The sequence below is a fragment of the Mytilus trossulus genome, unplaced genomic scaffold (genome assembly GCF_036588685.1).
Source record: "Mytilus trossulus isolate FHL-02 unplaced genomic scaffold, PNRI_Mtr1.1.1.hap1 h1tg001113l__unscaffolded, whole genome shotgun sequence".
Taxonomy (NCBI): domain Eukaryota; kingdom Metazoa; phylum Mollusca; class Bivalvia; order Mytilida; family Mytilidae; genus Mytilus; species Mytilus trossulus.
The window spans coordinates 1-20,328 of NW_026963652.1; the positions used below are offsets into that span (position 1 = coordinate 1).

The 20,328-nt window shown below is 38.7% G+C and overlaps 2 protein-coding genes and 3 pseudogenes across 2 annotated transcripts; all 5 read left to right on the forward strand.

The window, feature by feature from the left end:
• The first annotated feature begins 1,194 nt into the window (after positions 1-1,194).
• LOC134703529 (NADH-ubiquinone oxidoreductase chain 2-like) lies at positions 1,195-2,186 on the forward strand. Its single transcript, XM_063563502.1, is given in 2 exon segments — positions 1,195-1,330; positions 1,332-2,186. Coding segments are annotated over 2 exon segments (948 nt in total). The 5' UTR covers positions 1,195-1,237.
• A 1,116-nt stretch (positions 2,187-3,302) lies between these two features.
• LOC134703530 (cytochrome c oxidase subunit 1-like) lies at positions 3,303-3,989 on the forward strand (annotated as a pseudogene).
• A 903-nt stretch (positions 3,990-4,892) lies between these two features.
• On the forward strand, positions 4,893-6,078 carry LOC134703532 (ATP synthase subunit a-like; annotated as a pseudogene).
• A 1,595-nt stretch (positions 6,079-7,673) lies between these two features.
• On the forward strand, positions 7,674-8,138 carry LOC134703528 (NADH-ubiquinone oxidoreductase chain 6-like). Its single transcript, XM_063563501.1, has one exon. The coding sequence runs from the start codon at positions 7,674-7,676 to the stop codon at positions 8,136-8,138; it is 465 nt and encodes a 154-aa protein (XP_063419571.1).
• A 9,369-nt stretch (positions 8,139-17,507) lies between these two features.
• On the forward strand, positions 17,508-18,816 carry LOC134703531 (NADH-ubiquinone oxidoreductase chain 4-like; annotated as a pseudogene).
• Positions 18,817-20,328: the final 1,512 nt, after the last annotated feature.

Here is a 20,328-nt window from a genome sequence, read left to right on the forward strand (position 1 = left end):
GGCATGTTTTAGACTATACCTATATGGAAGTTGTTGTCACGGGAAGGGGGTGTCACACAGGGAGTCCTTAAACTTGAGAAGAGTTTGTGATGTTTTTGTTCTGGCGGCTCATTGGATACCGCTGAACTTTATGTTTATGTTTATACCCTAAACAATGAATCGTAATCCTTATTCTCGTTACTATGTACCAGGTCCAAGTCCGTGGCCCTTTTTTGTGGCTATCTCGGCAAACGGAATAGCGGTAGGGTTAATTTTGTGACTGCATCGAACTCCCAGATTTCTATTAATAGGAATGAGGTTGGGGTGTATACTATTGAGAACTTTTAGATGATGGCGAGACTTAATTCGTGAGGGAGATATTGGGTTTCATACTCGCTTCGTAATCAAGAGATTTCGTGATGGAGTTGCCCTTTTATTCTGTCTGAAGTAATGTTCTTCTTTTCTTTTTTTTGGACTTTCTTCCATAATGCCTTAAGACCCTCGTGTGAACTAGGGATGCGATGACCCCCTCCAGGGATCCGCACGCCAAACCCGTCGTCGACAAGGCTGTTCGAGACAGGTCTTTTAATTAGGAGGGGGTTATTCGTAACTCAAGCCCATAAGAGAATGCGTTTGAAGGATTATGATGTTGGGCCATTTATTGGCCTAGTGGTAACAATTTTATGTGGGACTGTGTTCTTCCTAGTGCAACTTCGAGAATACTACTGAAACTCATACACTATTGCAGATAGGGTGTATGGAAGAGTGTTTTATTTACTAACTGGGTTTCATGGAATGCACGTAGTTGTGGGGACTCTTTGACTAATGGTGAGGTTAGTCCGACTATGGCGTGGGGAGTTTTCCAGTCAACGGCACTTTGGTTTTGAGGCTTGCATTTGGTACTGACACTTCGTAGATGTGGTATGGGTAGCATTATGATGTTTAGTATATGTGTGGTTTGGAGGATGGTTATACATGTGGTGGTTCAAAATATGAGACGGGGACGTCTATACGTTTAAGTACCCAGACGCAAAGCCTTCGTGGTATGCGTACATTCAAGAAGAGCATGCTCCGTCCTGATATAAGATTCCTGACCATTTAAAAGGTTAAAAATAGGAGTCATACAGACTAGTTAAACAGTTTTGATTTGAAATCAAGTACCAAAGCGATTCCAAGCGCTTACTAGTCTGAGTAAAGTAGTCTAATTAAGGACAGAAGACCTATGATTTTCAAGTGTTATAAGTAACCTTTACTTGAAATGGTAAGCTTTGTGGTAAGACCTATAAAATTAGTGAGATTAGGGGTAATATTGATCGGGACAATTCTTAGGGTTAGAAGAGAAGAGATAGTAGGGGGTGTGACTCGGTTTAGAGCTAAATCTGTATGGATTTCTTGTAATTATAAACCCTGATGGTCACTATAGTCCTGAGCCCTGTGTAAAATATTTTGTGGTACAAAGAACGGGGTCAATTCTGATACTAGTGGGTTTTGTAACCTTGATAGAGCAGCACGTAGTGAGAGGGCTGGTGATAAGGGGGGCGGGTACAGTGTTAAAATCTGGCGTTTTCCCGCTACATTCGTGGGTCCCTTCAATTATTAAGAACAGCAGATGGTTAGCAAGAGGGTTAATATTAACTTGGCAAAAAGTCGCCCCCCTTGTCTTTTTATCAATAATTATACCCTCTAAGGGGTTGTGAGTAGTAATTGTATTGATAGCTGGAATTGGGGCAGTAGGGGGCCTTAACCAGAATTCAGTACGAGTAATAAGCGCGTACTCGTCGTTTGTGCATACATCATGAATGCTGTTAGGGCTCACATGGTCAAGAGTAGTCTTTGTAGGGTATTTTGCAGTTTACTCGCTGTCGGTAGGGCTGTTTTTTTATGGGTGCTCAATAATAAACAAAACAAGAATGGGCGGTCAGATTAGTAGAGCCGCGAGGGGTATAGGGTTACTGATACTGATGGGGATGCCTCCTTTCCTTGGCTTTCTAGCGAAAGTATTGGTGTTTCTAATGAGAGGAAGGGCTGTAATCGTGGCTTGTATTATAGGTTCAGTAATCAGGCTAAAATTCTACATTGACTTTTTTTATAGGATAGTAATAAAAAGGTTAGTAGACAAAAACAAAGCAGAATTCAAGATTATGTGGAGGATAGTGATCGGGGCTAACCTAGCAGGGGGGGCATTGATCTTGGTGAGATTTATTTAGAAACTGCTTTTAGGCCAGGGGCGTTTTGATTTCGGCTCAAAAAGAGTGGGTAAAACCACAAAAGTATGATAAAAAGGTAATTTAAAATAAAATATTTTGTTTCAAACATAACTATAGGTAGTTGTTACCTCCTTTTTGTAGAATGGTACTTTAAAAAAAAGGATTGGTTTGCATCTAATTATTAAGCCTAGGTTTTCATTCTTAAGTGAGGAAGTTAATTAACATAATAGGGCTGCTAACTTTGTTATAAATGGCTTGTACCATTTTTCCTTATAAAAAAGTAGTTTAATTTAAGAACGATAGGTTGTGGGGCTATTAGTGGTGTCAACCCTTTTTTAGCTAGATATAGTTTAAAATAAAATATTGGCTTTGGGAGCTAAAGACACTTCCATAAGTTTTCTAGAAGAATGGTTATGGGGTTAAGAGTTGCGTTTGTCTGCATTGTGTCTTTTTTGTTTACGGGGTTATTTATGCTACTAAGGGAAAAGCGGGGTCTAGACCGAGAAAAGTGCAGTCCATATGAGTGTGGATTTGAGCCTATTGGAAGAGCTCGGAGGCCCTTTTCTATCCGATTCTTTCTAGTAGCAGTTTTGTTCGTCGTGTTTGATGTAGAGGTAGTGCTGTTAATACCTTTTGCCTACATGTTCTTTTACGGTAAGAGAGTGTTAGGGATTTTGTCCTCAAGGGGTTTCCTTCTTATCTTGTTTGGGGGTCTCTACCACGAATATCGTGAGGGGTCTTTGGAATGAGTAGGTTAATACTAGAAGTGGCATTTATGCGAAACGAATTTTGATGAGAGGTGATTGTAAGAGGCTTACTTTTGCTGTTGGAAGTGTATTGTGTGTACCTGTGGTTTTCACGTCGAGAGTGCTTCTTAAGGAAGTATGGGACCAATGAAAGTTCTCAAGGATCTAATAGAAGGTTTGAAAAGGCATATCTTACTATAGCGTATAGGGAAAAAAATATTAAGAGGCTAAAATCTAGTGCGGCTCTAAGGGCTAATAAGGCTAGATGATTGGCTTCTAAGTAAGGATAAATAAAATGATAAAAATACTAAAAAAGGAAGAAGTAGGGGGTTATGGAGAAGTGGAGTCCTGGTGACGTCGATGGCTGTGATCAACAAATCACAAAGATATTGGAACCCTTTATCTGTATAGCGGAGTCTGAGGAGGGTTGTTTGGAGCAAGGTTGAGGTTAATGATCCGAATGCAACTGGGGCATCCTGGAGCAGTGTTCTTAAAAAGAGATTGATTCTATAATGTGGTGGTTACAACGCATGCCTTAATAATAATTTTTTTTGCTGTGATACCTATCTTAATTGGAGCTTTCGGTAATTGGTTGATTCCTCTGCTAGTAGGAGGTAAAGATATAATTTACCCGCGAATAAACAACTTAAGTTATTGACTATCTCCTAATGCACTATATTTACTAATACTGTCCTTTAGAACGGATAAAGGAGTTGGTGCTGGATGAACTATTTACCCCCCTTTATCTGTGTACCCCTATCATAGGGGCCCTAGGATGGATGTTCTTATTGTGTCACTACATCTAGCTGGGCTCAGCTCTCTAGTGGGGGCTATTAACTTTGCTAGGACCAATAAAAATATGCCAGTGTTAGAAATGAAAGGAGAACGAGCGGAGCTTTATGTTTTAAGGATTAGAGTTACTGCAGTTCTTTTAATTATTTCAATTCCGGTTCTAGGAGGGGGCATCACAATAATCTTGTTTGACCGAAACTTTAACACAACTTTTTTCGATCCCGCAGGAGGGGGGGACCCCGTTTTGTTCCAACATTTGTTTTGATTTTTTGGGCATCCGGAAGTGTATATTCTTATTCTACCTGCCTTTGGTGTGATATCAAAAGTAATTATGCATTGCTCTGGAAAAGAAGCGGTTTTTGGTCTAATTGGGATAGTATACGCAATAATCGGAATTGGAGGGTTAGGGTGTATGGTGTGGGCTCACCACATGTTTACCGTAGGTCTTAATGTTGATACTCGAGGCTATTTTTCTACCGCAACTATAGTAATCGCTGTTCCAACAGGGGTGAAAGTATTCAGATGACTGGCAACTATAGCAGGAAGAAAATTCAAAATAAAGCCTGCCGCCTACTGAAGTACTGGGTTTCTGTTTTTATTCACCGTGGGAGGGCTAACAGGGGTCTTACTGTCTAGGGCTTCTATGGATGTGTCTCTACACGACACATATTATGTGGTGGCTCATTTCCATTATGTGCTAAGAATAGGGGCGGTGTTTGGGGTGTTCTGTGGTCTTAACCATTGGTTGCCAAATTTTGTTGGAGTATGCTTTAATAAGAAATGGAGGAAAGCCCATTTTATAGCAATATTTTTTGGGGTAAATACTACCTTCTTTCCTCAGCATTTCTTAGGCCTAAGAGGAATGCCTCGACGGTATATAGACTACGCTGATATTTATGCTCACTGACATTGGGTGTCTTCTTATGGGTCCGCTGTGTCTTTTGGGTCTCTAATATATTTTAAGTTCCTTCTATGAGAGGCTCTAGTAAGCCAGCGAGGGGTTGTATTTAGTGGGGGTTTATGTGGTGAAATAGACTGAGCAGGTACCCGAGACCTTTATCCAGGAAGGAAGCATGTTTATAGCCAATTGCCATTTGTGTGAACTAACCCTTATAACACGTGTATCACTTATATTTATAAGAAATCGCGTAATCAATAATTTAAAGTCATGTTAATAGATGTTTTTTCTAGATTTGATGCTCACAGCTATAACTTAATTTGGTTGTCTATGCCGTTATGGTTGCTGTCTTCTATAGTGCCAATAACCGTGCTATTTAGAGACGTGTACACTAAGGGTAGAAGTACGAGCTCTTTTCGGAGTTTGGTGCTATCCTTTACTTATTCGATGATTCGATTGAACGGAAAGGGACTAAAGCTATCTGGGTTTCCTCTAGTAATAAGGGGTCTGTTCATGATAATTCTGATACTAAATCTGTCTGGAAACTTTCCATTCTTTTTCCCTGTAAGAGGGCAGTTTGTGTTCGGGTTCTCCTTTGCTTTGTCTATTTGAACTTGTTTAGTTTTATCTAGTCTTTTATGCAGATTTGAGCAGGGGTTGATGAGTCTCGTTCCAACAGGTTGCCCGTTAATCCTTGTGCCTTTTATAGTAGTGGTTGAGCTAATTAGTGGCATACTTCGCCCTTTAACATTAGTTTTACGTCTGACACTAAATCTGGGAGCTGGTAAAGTAATTCTAACTATATGCAGGAGAGAGTTAGTAGTTAGCTGGTTAAATAGCAGAAGGCTGCTTACAGGAGTTGGGGGTATTAAAGGGTTAATAATGGGCGGAGGTGTTTTTGGAGCCGCTGAAGTTGCAATCGCGTGTATTCAGTGTTATATTTTTTGTGTCTTATTGTGTCTCTATACGGAGGATCATAGAAGGTAGGTAGTTTTAAAAGCTTTGCTGAAGCGACGGCCTTGTAAGTCGTAGAAAACTATGTGTTTTAAAGCTATGATTTGAATAAAATTCCTAGGAGTTTTCTTAATAAGTATAGGCTGTTTTGTAATCTTCCGTATAAACAAACACCTTTTGTGTTTATTTGTAGGGCTTGAAATAATAAGACTAGGCTTATTGTTTGTAACCCATGTGTTTCTAATAAATCAGTTTTGGTTAATTTTACTAATTCTATGTTTAGCTGTTTGCGAAGCCAGAATTTGCTTGGCCCTTCTGGTTATGGTGATGCGACTATGCGGAGACGATTTGATGTCAAGGTTACTAAGAGATGGCTCGTAAAAATAGTATCATACAATTAAAAAGTAACTTAGGGTTACTTTTACTGATTCTGATTGGATACTTATTTATTCTTAGAGGGAGGACCTTTGGAAAAGCTTATTTATTGGAAGTTACTGTTTGAGAGAGTAATTGTCTCTCATTTAGCTTCAGAGTTCTACTAGATAGCGTAAGAATAGTCTTTGTTGGGACGGTTTTGGTAATTAGAGGAAGTGTAGCAACCTACTGCAAGTGGTATATAGCTGGAGAGCCATACTACAAGCGGTTTATGGGATTAGTATGGTTGTTTGTGCTGTCTATAGTGTTTATAATCTTAGTTCCTAATTTAGTAATACTTTTAATTGGTTGAGACGGGCTAGGGCTCACCTCATTCCTATTAGTGGCTTATTACCAGAACAATAAGAGGTTATCTGCGGCTATGTTGACAGCTTTGACTAATCGAATTGGGGATGTTTTTGTACTTTTTAGAGTTTCTATTTTTTTAAGAGAAGGGGGGTGGTTAATTTATATATACCACCCAGTGCAGACATGGGTTAATTTAGGGTTTGTGGTAGTTCTTGCAGGTATAACTAAAAGCGCACAAATGCCGTTTTGCGCATGGCTACCTGCTGCCATGGCGGCACCCACACCGGTCTCCTCTTTGGTGCATTCTTCGACATTGGTGACAGCTGGGGTTTATTTGATTCTTCGCTCTTTTTATATTATCAGAGCTAATCCCTTTGTGACTCAAATACTTATAGTCTTAAGACTATTTACTCTAATATTAGCGGGGTCAAGGGCTGTGTTTGCGTTTGACCTAAAAAAGGTAATCGCACTCTCGACTTTGAGGCAGTTAAGGTTAATAATATTCTCGATTTCAATCCTTCTTCCGTCTGTAGCTTTTTTTCATTTAGTAACCCATGCGGTATTTAAAGCTTTGTTGTTTCTAGGCGCAGGGGGTGTTATTCATAGAAACCAAAGAATCCAAGATATCCGGGGGTTAAGAAGCTTGTGGCAAGGATTACCGGTAAGAATGGGTGCAATAACGGTTGCAATTGTGTCCTTGAGAGGGGCCCCGTTTATAAGAGGGTTTTTCTCTAAAGACCTAATAATTGAGCTAAGAATGATAGACAGAAGAATAACTTATGGGTGCTATTTATTAGAGCTAACAGGTTTAATCTTCACTTCTTTTTATAGGGCACGGATTGTATTTAGAGTAATACTTGGGTCTAATTACGTTAATAGCAGAAGTTTGCGGATTAATGAGCACTTAAATATACAAACTCCTTTTCTTAGCCTGTATATTGGGGCTATTATCTTAGGAGGGGTATTAGGGAGGAAAATAGAGAGGTTTGGGTTTGTAGTAGTTCTTGAGAAATATGAGAGAGTCAGAGTATTTCTTATTCCCTTTGTAGGGTTAATTTTGTGATGAGGAGTGCTTAGAAAATTAGGGTCTAAGCCTTGGTCGTCAGCCAAACTATTAAGATTCTTTTTGAGAATGTGGCTCATAGAGAGGCTAACCTCCCACCCCAGAAAAATGGCCTTCTTTAAGGGGTCCAGGATGGTAGCTCAAAGTCTGGATCAAGGTTGACTAGAGCTATTGGGCCCTCAAGGTGCCCATAAGGGACTAGGTCAACTCAGCTGTTTGAATGAAATTGTTCAGAAAAATTATTTTACCTACCAGCTGGTAGTATGAGGGCTGGTGGTAGCGGGGGGCGTAAGCTTAATTATGTTTATATAATGAGAGTTATAGTCATATGTGTAATTTTGATGGCTGTGTTTTCGATTGTCTTAATTGCCAAGCAACCTATTTCTTTAGGGCTAGTGCTATTGAGGGGGTCTATAATTGCATGTGTGGAGGTTGCACTGGAGGTTAGAAGGTTGTTAGGGTTCTTATTGTTCCTAACTTACGTTAGGGGTGTAATAGTCCTGTTCTTGTATGTTTTAAGGATCTACCCCAATGAAGTGTATCGTTTTAATCTAGAGTTTATGGTTCTCGTCAGAAGGTGTTGTGCCAGAGCGGTCCTTATGGGTCTTATGAATTACGAGTACAGAGAAATTAGCGGGTCTTTGTTTCTAAGTTTCATGGCTGAAAGAAGCGGGTTAAGGTTATATATCCTAATAGCTGGTGTGTTACTGTTTGTAATATTAGTGGTGTCGTATTTGTGCATAAAAACCATGGTGCCTTTACGAAGAGTAAAATAAACCTAAAATAGAAGATACAGTAGCTTAATTAAAGCGTCTCATTGAAAATGAGGAAGATGGATACTTTAGTACCTTGTGTCAAATCTGTAGGAGGGTTTGATTATGGCCCTAAATTTATGGGCAAAATGCTTCTCATGATTCTAAATGCGGGCTTGAACAAATTAAGTGCAAGTTCAACATCAGTGGGGAAAATTGGTTAATAAAGGAAACTTTAACCCAGCTTTTTGACAAATTCGGGGTCAATTGATGAATGCCAGCAGCCGCGGTTAGATTCAGTTCGAATATAAATTTAAGCGGATTGGTTAGAGTCAATGTTGTGTTATAAAACTATAAAAAAACTATAGGTGCAGTGTAATGTTAACGGTTTTTTGTGGTTATATTCCTAAAGTTTTAGTGAGCTTCTAACGAATCTATGAAGTGAAACCAGGATTAGATACCCTGTTATCCATAGTTTAAAACAAAAGTTCCTCTTAACTAAACATTTGGTTGTCAAAGAGAAATAAATAGGCGGTGTCTGAGATAGAAAACAGGGGATCCTGGGTGTTAAAGGATAACCCACCTACATTTGAGCCTTGTCTTATTAGTGCGTGTGTATGGTTGTTTACTCTAATATGGTGAGTGTCCGGGTAAAATTTTTGGTTATTACTGAAGCTAACTCTTATTTTACTTGCTGAGTTCGGTAAGGTAAGTTACTTTTAGTTAGGTGCAGCTACTAGAATTGGCTATATGCCCATGTAGCACAACTTCAAAAATAATTCAGATTGACATGCAGCTTATGACAAGGTTAATCTGGGATACAGATGTAACTTAAGCAATAATTCAAAGATTGAGCTACTAAAAGGTAGCTCAACTAAGTAGACAAATAAGATAAGAAAACTTGCCTTTGAAGAAGGACTTGTAAGTAAGGGTTAAAAATAAAATTACCCTGAATACAATCAGATGAGTACTAATCGCCCGTCGCTCGCGGGGAAACCTGTGAAAAGTCGTAACAAGGTAGCAGTAACGGAAGTTGCTGCTAGGCTATAATATGCATATATAGTAAATAATATTATATTTGCCTTCCAAGCAAAAGTTCTAATGAAATTAGTGTATGCTGGCCAAATAGTTTAAGCTAAAACGTTGAGCTGTTAATTCAAAATCGCAGTAATTTGCTTTGGCTTGCTTAAGTAGTTTAGGGAAAACATAAGATTTTCATTCTTAAGTCAGATAGTATTTCTCTTAAGTTGTGCTTAGTAGTTAATGTTAATATAACTGAGAACTGCAAATTCTCCATAGTCTAGTTAGGCCTAAGCTTAGTGCCACGTGGGGGATGATCCAGTTGCTTTGATGAAGCAAAGTTCAAAAGTAGTTTTTTGGCACTTAGAACTTCGAAGCGTTATAAAGAAAAATTGTAGTAAGTAGGGCTTTGATTCCTAAAGAAAAAGTTAATCTTCTTCTTCATAAATAAGTTAAAAGTAGTTAATATATAACTTAGAATTGTCAGTTCTAGATTCCTCTTACTGAGGCTTTTTATAATTTATCTTTTTTAAAGAGACGTGCATAATTGTTTTCGTGAAAAGTGCACTTGAATTAAAATAGTATAAATAAATTTTAGTACCTTTTGCATAAGGGTTTTTCAAGACAAGTTTAAGAATTTAATTTTCCCGAATAAAAGAGAGTTATTTTTTTGAGTTAAGAAATCGTGGCAGAGATTTAATTAAACTAAAGAATAGCGGCTAGATACTATTCGCGCTTTTAGATATCTGGTTGGCTTAAAAAGATGTGTAAGCATTTTCCTTAACTATTTAAGGGGTAAAATTTTTTGGGTTAAGCTGAAAAATACTAAAATTGATGTTAAAAAAAAATTGGGTTTCTATAGGCTTTAAACTGGCTATTAGATATTAGTGTATTTTAACTAAAACCAGATGGGGAAAAAAGATTAATTGGGTTATTCATTTACTTTAAAATAAGCCTATGGTTGTAGGACCAGTGACTATGATAAAAACGAGTAAAAATATTATTTATTTGGTATTACTATTTTGTTTTACCTTAAAAAACTAAAGGCTAAATAAAAGTTTTTAAACGAATTCGGCAAACTAAACTTCTCGACTGTTTAACAAAAACATTTCCTTTTGATGTAAGTAAAAGGTAGTCCCTGCCCAGTGCAACTAGAGTAATGTTTGTTGTAAACGGCGGCGTTAACGTGAGCGTCCTAAGGTAGCGCGATAATTTGCCTTTCAATTGAAGGATGGTATGAAAGGGTTAACGAAGAAGGTGCTGTGTCTGAAAATTTAATTTAAACTAACTTTAAGGTGAAGAGGCCTTTATGTAAAAGAAGGACGACAAGACCCTATGAAGCTTTATCTTAATTGGAGTTTTTGGCTCTTATACGATTTTGATGGGAGATCAGTGAAAATAAGTCTTTCACTATTATATAAATCTAACTCGTATTTCCTAACTTTATATGTGTGGCTAGCTACTCTAGGGATAACAGCGCAATTTCTCCCGAAAGATGGTATTGGAGGGGAAGATTGCGACCTCGATGTTGGCTTTAGATATCCTAGAGGCGTAGAAGCTTCTAATGGTGGGTCTGTTCGCCCTTTAAAATCTAACATGAGCTGAGTTCAGAACGGCGTGAGCTAGTTCAGTTTCTATCCTCTTTTAAAAATGAGCTAATTTTGTACGAAAGGACTTTTTCGCTAAAGCAACGCTTTGCCCTGGCTCTGTCATTGCTTAAATAATGCTACGCAATAAACTGATTAGTTTATAAAAAGGGTTGCCTTTTATGAAGCTGAAGGCCAATTAGTGGCGGTAGGGCGTGTCGTTGGTTCTTGTTAAAATTAGTATTGCTATTTTATTAAAAAATAGGGTTAAAACGGGTTGCAAATTAGGTAAAAAATAAAACAGTCTATTAATGCAGCCAAAAAGCAGCAATCACCCACCTAAAGAATAAAACAAGGGTTCTAAAAAGGCGGTGTGTAATGGATTTGTGCTAGTAACAGACAAAAAAAAACCAAACACTGTGGAAACCCTTAAGAATGAGGTTTTATAGTGTACCGCATTTCCTGTTACCGGCCGGTACAGTGACCGCAAGGCCTGTTCTCCTGTCCTTTTACACGGAAACCCTGTTGCTGATGCATGTAAAAAGCCCTTAGTTAAGATAACTTATAAGTCAAAGTAAAACTTAATTTTACTTGACATTGTGTATTTTATTGAAAATCTAGTTGCGAATGCCCATACCTGTCCAAACTTGTTTTAGATTATGCTTTACAACCTGTTGTAGATAAGGTTTTGAACCCTTTACAGTGAGTAAGCATTTTTCAGAGTCATGTGAGACTTAACCTAATTAGTGGTAGAAAAAAACAAACTTAAACCTAAATTCTAAAGCTATTTGCTTCCTGTGGTTAATTGTAAACTGCAGGAGAAATGGATCTAAGGTGTTAATTTTTTTCGTTTGCCCTAATTTTGGTTGCTCATGTGATTTTTTGGGGTTTGAAAACTAGACTATCTGTATCTTAAAATCAAAAAATAAATAGAAATCAAGTCATATGAAAGTTCCCAAAGCGTAATTCATGGGTCACTTAAAGTCTAAGCAAAAAAGTAAATCAAAAATAAAATAAAATCAAAATGACACACTAATGCCTGGGGGGGCTGATCTGGAGGGGAGGAAATAGGAAAGCAGGTTAAATAGAGGTGACAAAAATGTGGTGTGCAGCAACAAAATGAAGCTAAATAAAATTGTGAAACGTAGAAGCGTGAGCTTGTAAACAAGGTTGTGAGCGTCTTAAAAAGTAAGTGTTAACAATAGTATGTAATATTAACACGCCTAAAAGGGGGTTAGGTGGGTTATAAACTTACAAAGACTACAAGTGATGAAGTTTATGTCTGGTCCTGAGGTCCCTTTTAAGTGAGTTAGTTTCGTATAAAAGGTTTTTAAGCAAAGCAATGTTCTGTCACAGATCTGAGTGCTATAGACAATATTGTATAGGGCCTTTTTATGTAAATAAACGTGGCGTTAGGCTGTTAAATGTGCTGGTTATAGGATGGTTACATAGCAATAATTACTATATTTGCCTTCTGGGCAAAAATTTTAATGAAATTAGTGTACGCTGGGTGAATAAATTAAGCTAGAATGTTGAGCTGTTAATTGAAAATCCCAGTAATTTGCTTAGGGTATAAGATTCTTATTCTCAAGCCAGATAGCCTGTCTCTTAAGTTGTGTTTAGTTGCTAATGTTAATATAACTGAGAGCTACAAATTCTTCCTAGCTTAGTTGTACGTGGGGGGATGGCCCAGTTGCTTTGATGAAGCTAAGCTCAAAAGTAGTTTATTGCTCTGAGGTGTTATAAAGAAGTATTATAGTACGTAGGACTTTGATTCCTAAAGAAAAAGTTAAAGCTTTTCTTTATAAACAATTTAAGAGGAGTTAATTAGTTTTAGGCTCATCTCACTGAGGTTTTTTAGAATTTATCTTTCTAAAGAAATGCACACGATTGCCTCATAAAAAGCTTACTTGAAGTAAAGTGGGGCAAATAAATTTTAGTACTTCTTGCATAAGGGTAAAGCGAAGAGGCCTGTGTGTAAAAGAAGAGCAACAAGACCCTGCGAAGCTTTATTTTAATTGAAGTTTTTGGGTTTGTTAACCCAAAAGCTTATGCATAGCTTTAAGGTCTCTTTTAAGCGAGCGAGTTTTTAGCTAAAGCAATACTTTGTGACGGATCTGTAATGACATAAATAATATTGTATAATAGGCTGATTAACTTATAAAAAGGGTTCTTTTTATGTAAATGAGTGTGTTGCTTAGTGATAGATTGTTGAATGTGTTGGGCACTAGAGAGGCTGTATGAGAGTGGCTTAGGCAGGGGTTTGCTGCAAAAAAAGGCTTACTGTTAAGGGGTGTGTGAGATGGTTTTTTTTCATATAAAAACTGAGTGTTTAGAATAGACGTTGGAGGAGGGGACTTATGTCAGGGCGGAGGGGGTGACACTGTTAGGGTGCTCCCATTACCTGAAACTATTTCAGCTGTTGGAGATGCTGTTGTGAATGGTGTCGCTGAAGTTGTTCCTGATAATCAGGAGGAAGGGGGCCCCCATGCTGAGGGTGGCTATGTTCCTTTAGAAGAACAAATAGCTGTTGTGGAGCCTGAAGTCCCAGCTAATGTCTGTCAGCCAGTCGAGCAGAGAAATGTGGTTGTAAGTGAAGAAGACAGTGTTCCTGATGTTAGTAAAGACGGGGTCAGTAGTTATTAATGCTCATAGTTAAAGTTTATTGGTGTATTAATAGTTATAATTTATTAAAATAATCCATAAGATAAGCAAAATTACAGTTAATTCGTTTATTGTTAGGCTGTTATGGTCTATTTAAAAACTGGTCAATACGGGTCTCCTTACACCTAATTAACTTGGTTTTAGTGTATGCTTGAAAGGCTACAAAGCCTTTGCGGGGAGTAAGCATTCTTCAGGACCACATGAGATTCAACCTAATTATTGGCAGAGAAAGTGGTGAATTTGACCCTTAAATTCTAAGTTACTTGGGCTCTATAGCTAATTGTAAGCTGTAGGATAATGGGGATTTGAGACGTTTATTTCCTCATTTACCCCAGCTCTGGTTGCTCATGTGGTTTTCGGTTCGAAAACGAGGCGTGTATCTTAAAAATAAAAAAATTTTTGAAGCGTAAGTTGTTGGTCGCTTTAAGTCTAATTAAAAATAAAGTAAAAATGGAGCAAAAACAAAGTTGGACACTTAACACTTTGGGTGTCTTCAGAGGTGTAAAAAGGGGGGTCCAAGCTTATGTGTACTCATAAAAAAATGCGGTGTGCGGGGGGTTTGTGCCTGTATATATAACAAAAATTCATGAGGTGGCCGAGGAAGAGGTGGTGAGCTGTAAACTCATAAACAAGGTGTAGGCCTTTCTTATGAGATGGTTGGTAACAATACTGTGAATAATATTAACACGCCTAAGAGGGTTGGTCCGTGACGAAGTACTAATAAGTTGGTGAAGATTATGAATGACAGGTTCTATGATTTGCCTTGTCCTGTAAACTTAAACGCTTGGTGAAGGTTTGGCTCTATACTAGGCTTGTGCCTAATTATCCAACTTCTAAGGGGTCTTTTATTGTCAACTCATTATACTGCTCATGAAGACATGGCATTCGATTCTGTAGTACATATTATGCGTAATGTGGAAAAAGGATGAATGTTGCGTAATATTCATGCAAATGGGTCCTCTATGTTTTTTATCTGTATTTATGCGCACATTGCTCGTGGGCTGTATTATGGGTCTTATTTAGATAAGACAGTGTGGTATTTTGGGGTGCATTTGTTTTTGTTAACTATGGCGGAGGCTTTCCTCGGTTACACTTTGCCTTGGGGGCAAATGTCATATTGGGGGGCTACTGTTATTACTAATATACTTAGAGTGATCCCCGTAGTAGGAGAGAGTATGCTCCGCTATGTATGAGGGGGTTGGACCGTGTGTAATGCAACTCTAAAGCGGTTTTATACTTTACACTTTCTCTTACCGTTTGTGATAGTGGCGGTTGTTTTTTTACACCTGTTTTTTTTACATGAGAAAGGGAGTAATAACCCTTTGGGTATTGAAAGAGGTACTATGTGTGTGCCCTTCCACCCCTTCTATACTATTAAAGATCTTTTTGGTTATGTTTGCTTTAGGTTCTTTTTTATATATTTAGTGTGTGTGGATCCTGAGCTGTTAGGGAATCATTTAAACTATTGGCCTGCTAATCCTATAAAAACGCCAATCCATGTTCAGCCTGAGTGGTATTTTATGTTTGCTTATGCAATCCTTCGTTCAATTCCTCATAAAGCGGGGGGGGTATATGTTATGTTTTTGTCGATTGTAGTATTATACCTAATTCCTAGTCTTCACAGAGGTAAGTATCGAAGTTTATGTTTTTACCCGTTTAATCAAGTAGTGTTTTGAGTGTTGGTTGGTAGGTTTATTAGGTTAACATGGATTGGTGCTCGCCCAGTGCGGGAGCCTTATATCATTTTGGGGCAGTGTCTTTCAGTCATTTATTTCTCTAGGTTGTTATTAAACCCTCTTTCTTTGTGGGTGTGGGACAAGCTGCTTGAATACCCTAAATTCTGTAGGAGTCGTCCTGTAGACCTGAAATGGTTTAAGTTTTTAGCTTATTTCAAGTTATTAAAATTAGTAAATCGCGAAAGTAGCGCACGTGAGTGGGCTAATAAGTGTAGAAAAATATAAATATGTCTTTTTACGGGAGTCGATATTTTGGTGATATTGTCCATGGGGAACTAGGGAAAGACCTGTTCCGGTACCATGGTTTTGTGATGATAGTAGCAGTGGCTGTGTTGGTCTTTGTTATATATATAGGATGCGTAATCCTTCTTACTAAATTTTCTTATCGCCATTTCTTGAACCGTCAACGATTAGAATTTTGATGGACTATTGTGCCAATGTTGATGTTAGTAGGGTTGTGGTTTCCTTCTATAATTAACCTATATTATATAGAAGAAGTAAAACGGCCCCGGTGAAATTTTAAGGCGATTGGGAAACAATGGTACTGATCTTACGAATTTTGTCGCAATTTAGACACTCCAAGCTCTAGAGAAAGCGCTGAAAGAATTTCGTGTTATACAATTGATTCTTACATAGAAGACCAGCAGGAGACATTTAGAAAAGGAGGGTATCGTTTGTTGGATGTTGATAACCGGATGGTGGCTCCAGCAGATGTGCAAATAACTGCTTTTGTAAGAAGGTCTGATGTGCTCCATTCGTTTGCACTCCCTAAGTTACTAATTAAAGTAGATGCCATCCCAGGTCGAATTAATCGGCTTCCTATAAAAGCTTCCCAGTGTAGAATTATTTACGGGCAGTGTTCTGAAATTTGCGGGGTTAACCATAGATTTATACCGATTGTGATTGAGTTTATTCCTGAGAAATATTTTGTCATATGGTTGGAAGCTCTTAACTAAAATAAAAAATAAGCTAAAGCTTTTAAGAAGCGTTAAACTTTTAATTTAATGAACTTGTACAATGGGCAAGTAGCTTTTAGTGATAAGGTGGTCTAATATTAGGATATAGGGCTCATGCCCCTAAGGCGCCGTGAGTAGTGGCTCTTATCTTTGTGAGAGCTGGCAGAGCTAATGCGTTTGATTTAGGATCAATTCATAAGTATATATACTTGCTTTCATGGCACAAGCTGGCAGACCTAATGCATACGATTTAAGCTCGTCTTATAAGATATACTCTTGTTTGTGTGTGAATTACAAAGCTAAGCCCAGTCTCATTATGGTTAGTGTCGAGTGTCTATTTAAGACTCTAAGGAGAGTAGCTGTTTTCTTTGGAGCCTCTATCCTATTAAGCCTTTGTCAAGTGTCAGCGGACTCTTTTACTCCCTTGGGGTCGACTAAGGCTGCACTGGTGGACTGAGTAGGCGTGGTTGTTGGTGTTATCCCTTTTGTAGGGGTGCTTCTCGCTGTGGGCTTCTATACTTTGTTGGAACGTAAAATTTTGGCTATCATTATAATCCGAAAGGGTCCATCCAAGGTGAGTTATATAGGGATCTTGCAGCCTTTTAGTGACGCAGGTAAGTTGTTATGTAAAGAGTTTATTGTGCCTACACGTGCTAACGTAGGGCCCTTCATTTTGGCTCCTGCACTAATATTAACTATCAGTTTACTTGGATGGCTTTTATACCCGTATAAGTCGGCTGAAGTGTTTTATGTTTTCGGGGTGATTCTGTTTATAGTTATTACTAGAGTCAGGGTTTACGGGGTAATAATATCCGGATGGGCTTCTAACTCTAAATACTCTTTGCTAGGTGCAGTTCGTGCGATGGCGCAAAGAATTTCTTATGAGATCCCTATAGGATTTATCTTCTTTTGTGTGGTGCTGTGCTCGGGTGTGTTTATGTTTCAAGAAATTAGGGTGTTCCAACAAAGGTCCTTTTTTTTCTTTTTTCCTTTGTGCGTAGTTATAGTTGTCTGAATGCTGTGTATGCTAGCTGAAACTAATCGGGCGCCATTTGATTTTGTGGAAGGAGAGTCGGAATTAGTGTCAGGATACAACGTGGAGTACAGCGGAGGGGGGTTTGCAGTTATATTTATTGCGGAGTACTCTAGTATTCTTCTCAGAAGGGTTATAAGGGCGGCGATATTTTTCGGGGGAAATGAAGCGTTGATCGGGGTCTTTATGATGGCTTTTGCGGTCTTCTTTGTGGTTATTCGTGCTTCTTTACCTCGTTTACGTTATGATAAGTTAATGAGTTTGTGTTGGACTGTTCTTCTATGTGTCATACTTATGGCTAGTGTGTGTGTAGTAGTTCTAGTTAGGGTGTATGTAAGATAATATAAACTAGTATAATTCATTTACACTGAATGTGTCAGATAAAGTCTGTCTTACTTATGGTTAAAAGGTTGGCAATTAGACTTATTGCATTGATTATTATAAAAAACCTAAATATGAGTGTCATTGGGTTAAGCGTTCTAACTATTCTAAGTATGGGCGCCACAAGAGTCGCGATAGGGGGGGTAGAGTTGAACGGGTTGTACACCACAGACTTTGTAATAGGGTTAATGGTTACACTAACTCTATTTGTAGCAATTCTTTCCTACCTAAGGAGGGTTAAGATCCACCGGAAAGCAAGATTTAATTTAATAATTATCAGAATCAGCCTAATTTTAGTGATAAGATTCAGGGTGAGGAGGTTCTTTCTTTTTTTTTTTTTTTTTGAAAGTGTGCTAGCCCCTCTGTTGTTATTAATTGTAGGCTGAGGCTATCAGCCAGAGCGTTTACAGGCAGGGGGGTATATAGTAATCTATACGGTGTTCGGATCTCTTTTTTTCTTATGGGGGGTAAGAGAACTCTATATTAGAGGGTTGAGGAGGAGGATAAGTTCTGTGGTAAGGCTAGTAAAAAAAAAGGGGAATGAGATTGTGATGGCTATACATTCTAGGGTTTCTTATCAAGCTACCAATATATCCATTTCACCTGTGACTACCTAAGGCTCACGTAGAGGCCCCAGTAGCCGGTTCGATGCTATTGGCCGGGGTGGTACTAAAATTAGGAGGGTACGGGCTGCTTCGATTTATAATAGTTATACAAATAAGGCTTAGAAGCGTTTTTTTTGTGCTGCTACTAGTGGTGAACTTGGCAGGAGGTGTCTACGCAGGATTAGCGTGTGTACGGCAAGTGGACCTAAAATGTTTGGTAGCATATTCCTCTGTAGCGCATATGAGGCTTGTGCTATTAGGAGTGCTTAGCAACACGGTATTAGGGGTAGTGGGGGCCATTATTATTATGATCGGGCATGGGTTGTGTTCATCAGGTTTGTTCAGGTATGTGAATGCTATCTATAAGATGAGGCACTCGCGTCTGCTAGTAATAAATAAAGGGGGCTTGTTAGTCTGCCCAAGTCTAGTCTTAATGTGTTTCCTGTTAAGATCAAGCAACATAGCAGCCCCTCCTAGTCTAAACTTATTTGGGGAAATCCTCGTTTTCGGCGTGGGAGGGTGAATAAGTGGAGTGTTCCTGCTTATCCTGGGTCTGATAAGCTTTATTAGGGCATGTTTTAGACTATACCTATATGGAAGTTGTTGTCACGGGAAGGGGGTGTCACACAGGGAGTCCTTAAACTTGAGAAGAGTTTGTGATGTTTTTGTTCTGGCGGCTCATTGGATACCGCTGAACTTTATGTTTATGTTTATACCCTAAACAATGAATCGTAATCCTTATTCTCGTTACTATGTACCAGGTCCAAGTCCGTGGCCCTTTTTTGTGGCTATCTCGGCAAACGGAATAGCGGTAGGGTTAATTTTGTGACTGCATCGAACTCCCAGATTTCTATTAATAGGAATGAGGTTGGGGTGTATACTATTGAGAACTTTTAGATGATGGCGAGACTTAATTCGTGAGGGAGATATTGGGTTTCATACTCGCTTCGTAATCAAGAGATTTCGTGATGGAGTTGCCCTTTTTATTCTGTCTGAAGTAATGTTCTTCTTTTCTTTTTTTTGGACTTTCTTCCATAATGCCTTAAGACCCTCGTGTGAACTAGGGATGCGATGACCCCCTCCAGGGATCCGCACGCCAAACCCGTCGTCGACAAGGCTGTTCGAGACAGGTCTTTTAATTAGGAGGGGGTTATTCGTAACTCAAGCCCATAAGAGAATGCGTTTGAAGGATTATGATGTTGGGCCATTTATTGGCCTAGTGGTAACAATTTTATGTGGGACTGTGTTCTTCCTAGTGCAACTTCGAGAATACTACTGAAACTCATACACTATTGCAGATAGGGTGTATGGAAGAGTGTTTTATTTACTAACTGGGTTTCATGGAATGCACGTAGTTGTGGGGACTCTTTGACTAATGGTGAGGTTAGTCCGACTATGGCGTGGGGAGTTTTCCAGTCAACGGCACTTTGGTTTTGAGGCTTGCATTTGGTACTGACACTTCGTAGATGTGGTATGGGTAGCATTATGATGTTTAGTATATGTGTGGTTTGGAGGATGGTTATACATGTGGTGGTTCAAAATATGAGACGGGGACGTCTATACGTTTAAGTACCCAGACGCAAAGCCTTCGTGGTATGCGTACATTCAAGAAGAGCATGCTCCGTCCTGATATAAGATTCCTGACCATTTAAAAGGTTAAAAATAGGAGTCATACAGACTAGTTAAACAGTTTTGATTTGAAATCAAGTACCAAAGCGATTCCAAGCGCTTACTAGTCTGAGTAAAGTAGTCTAATTAAGGACAGAAGACCTATGATTTTCAAGTGTTATAAGTAACCTTTACTTGAAATGGTAAGCTTTGTGGTAAGACCTATAAAATTAGTGAGATTAGGCGGTAATATTGATCGGGACAATTCTTAGGGTTAGAAGAGAAGAGATAGTAGGGGTGTGACTCGGTTTAGAGCTAAATCTGTATGGATTTCTTGTAATTATAAACCCTGATGGTCACTATAGTCCTGAGCCCTGTGTAAAATATTTTGTGGTACAAAGAACGGGGTCAATTCTGATACTAGTGGGTTTTGTAACCTTGATAGAGCAGCACGTAGTGAGAGGGGCTGGTGATAAGGGGGGCGGGTACAGTGTTAAAATCTGGCGTTTTCCCGCTACATTCGTGGGTCCCTTCAATTATTAAGAACAGCAGATGGTTAGCAAGAGGGTTAATATTAACTTGGCAAAAAGTCGCCCCCCTTGTCTTTTTATCAATAATTATACCT

Coding starts and splice junctions, on each gene's coding strand:
- LOC134703528 (XM_063563501.1), top strand. CDS start 7,674: ATGAGAGTTATAGTCATATGTGTAATTTTGATGGCTGTGTTTTCGATT.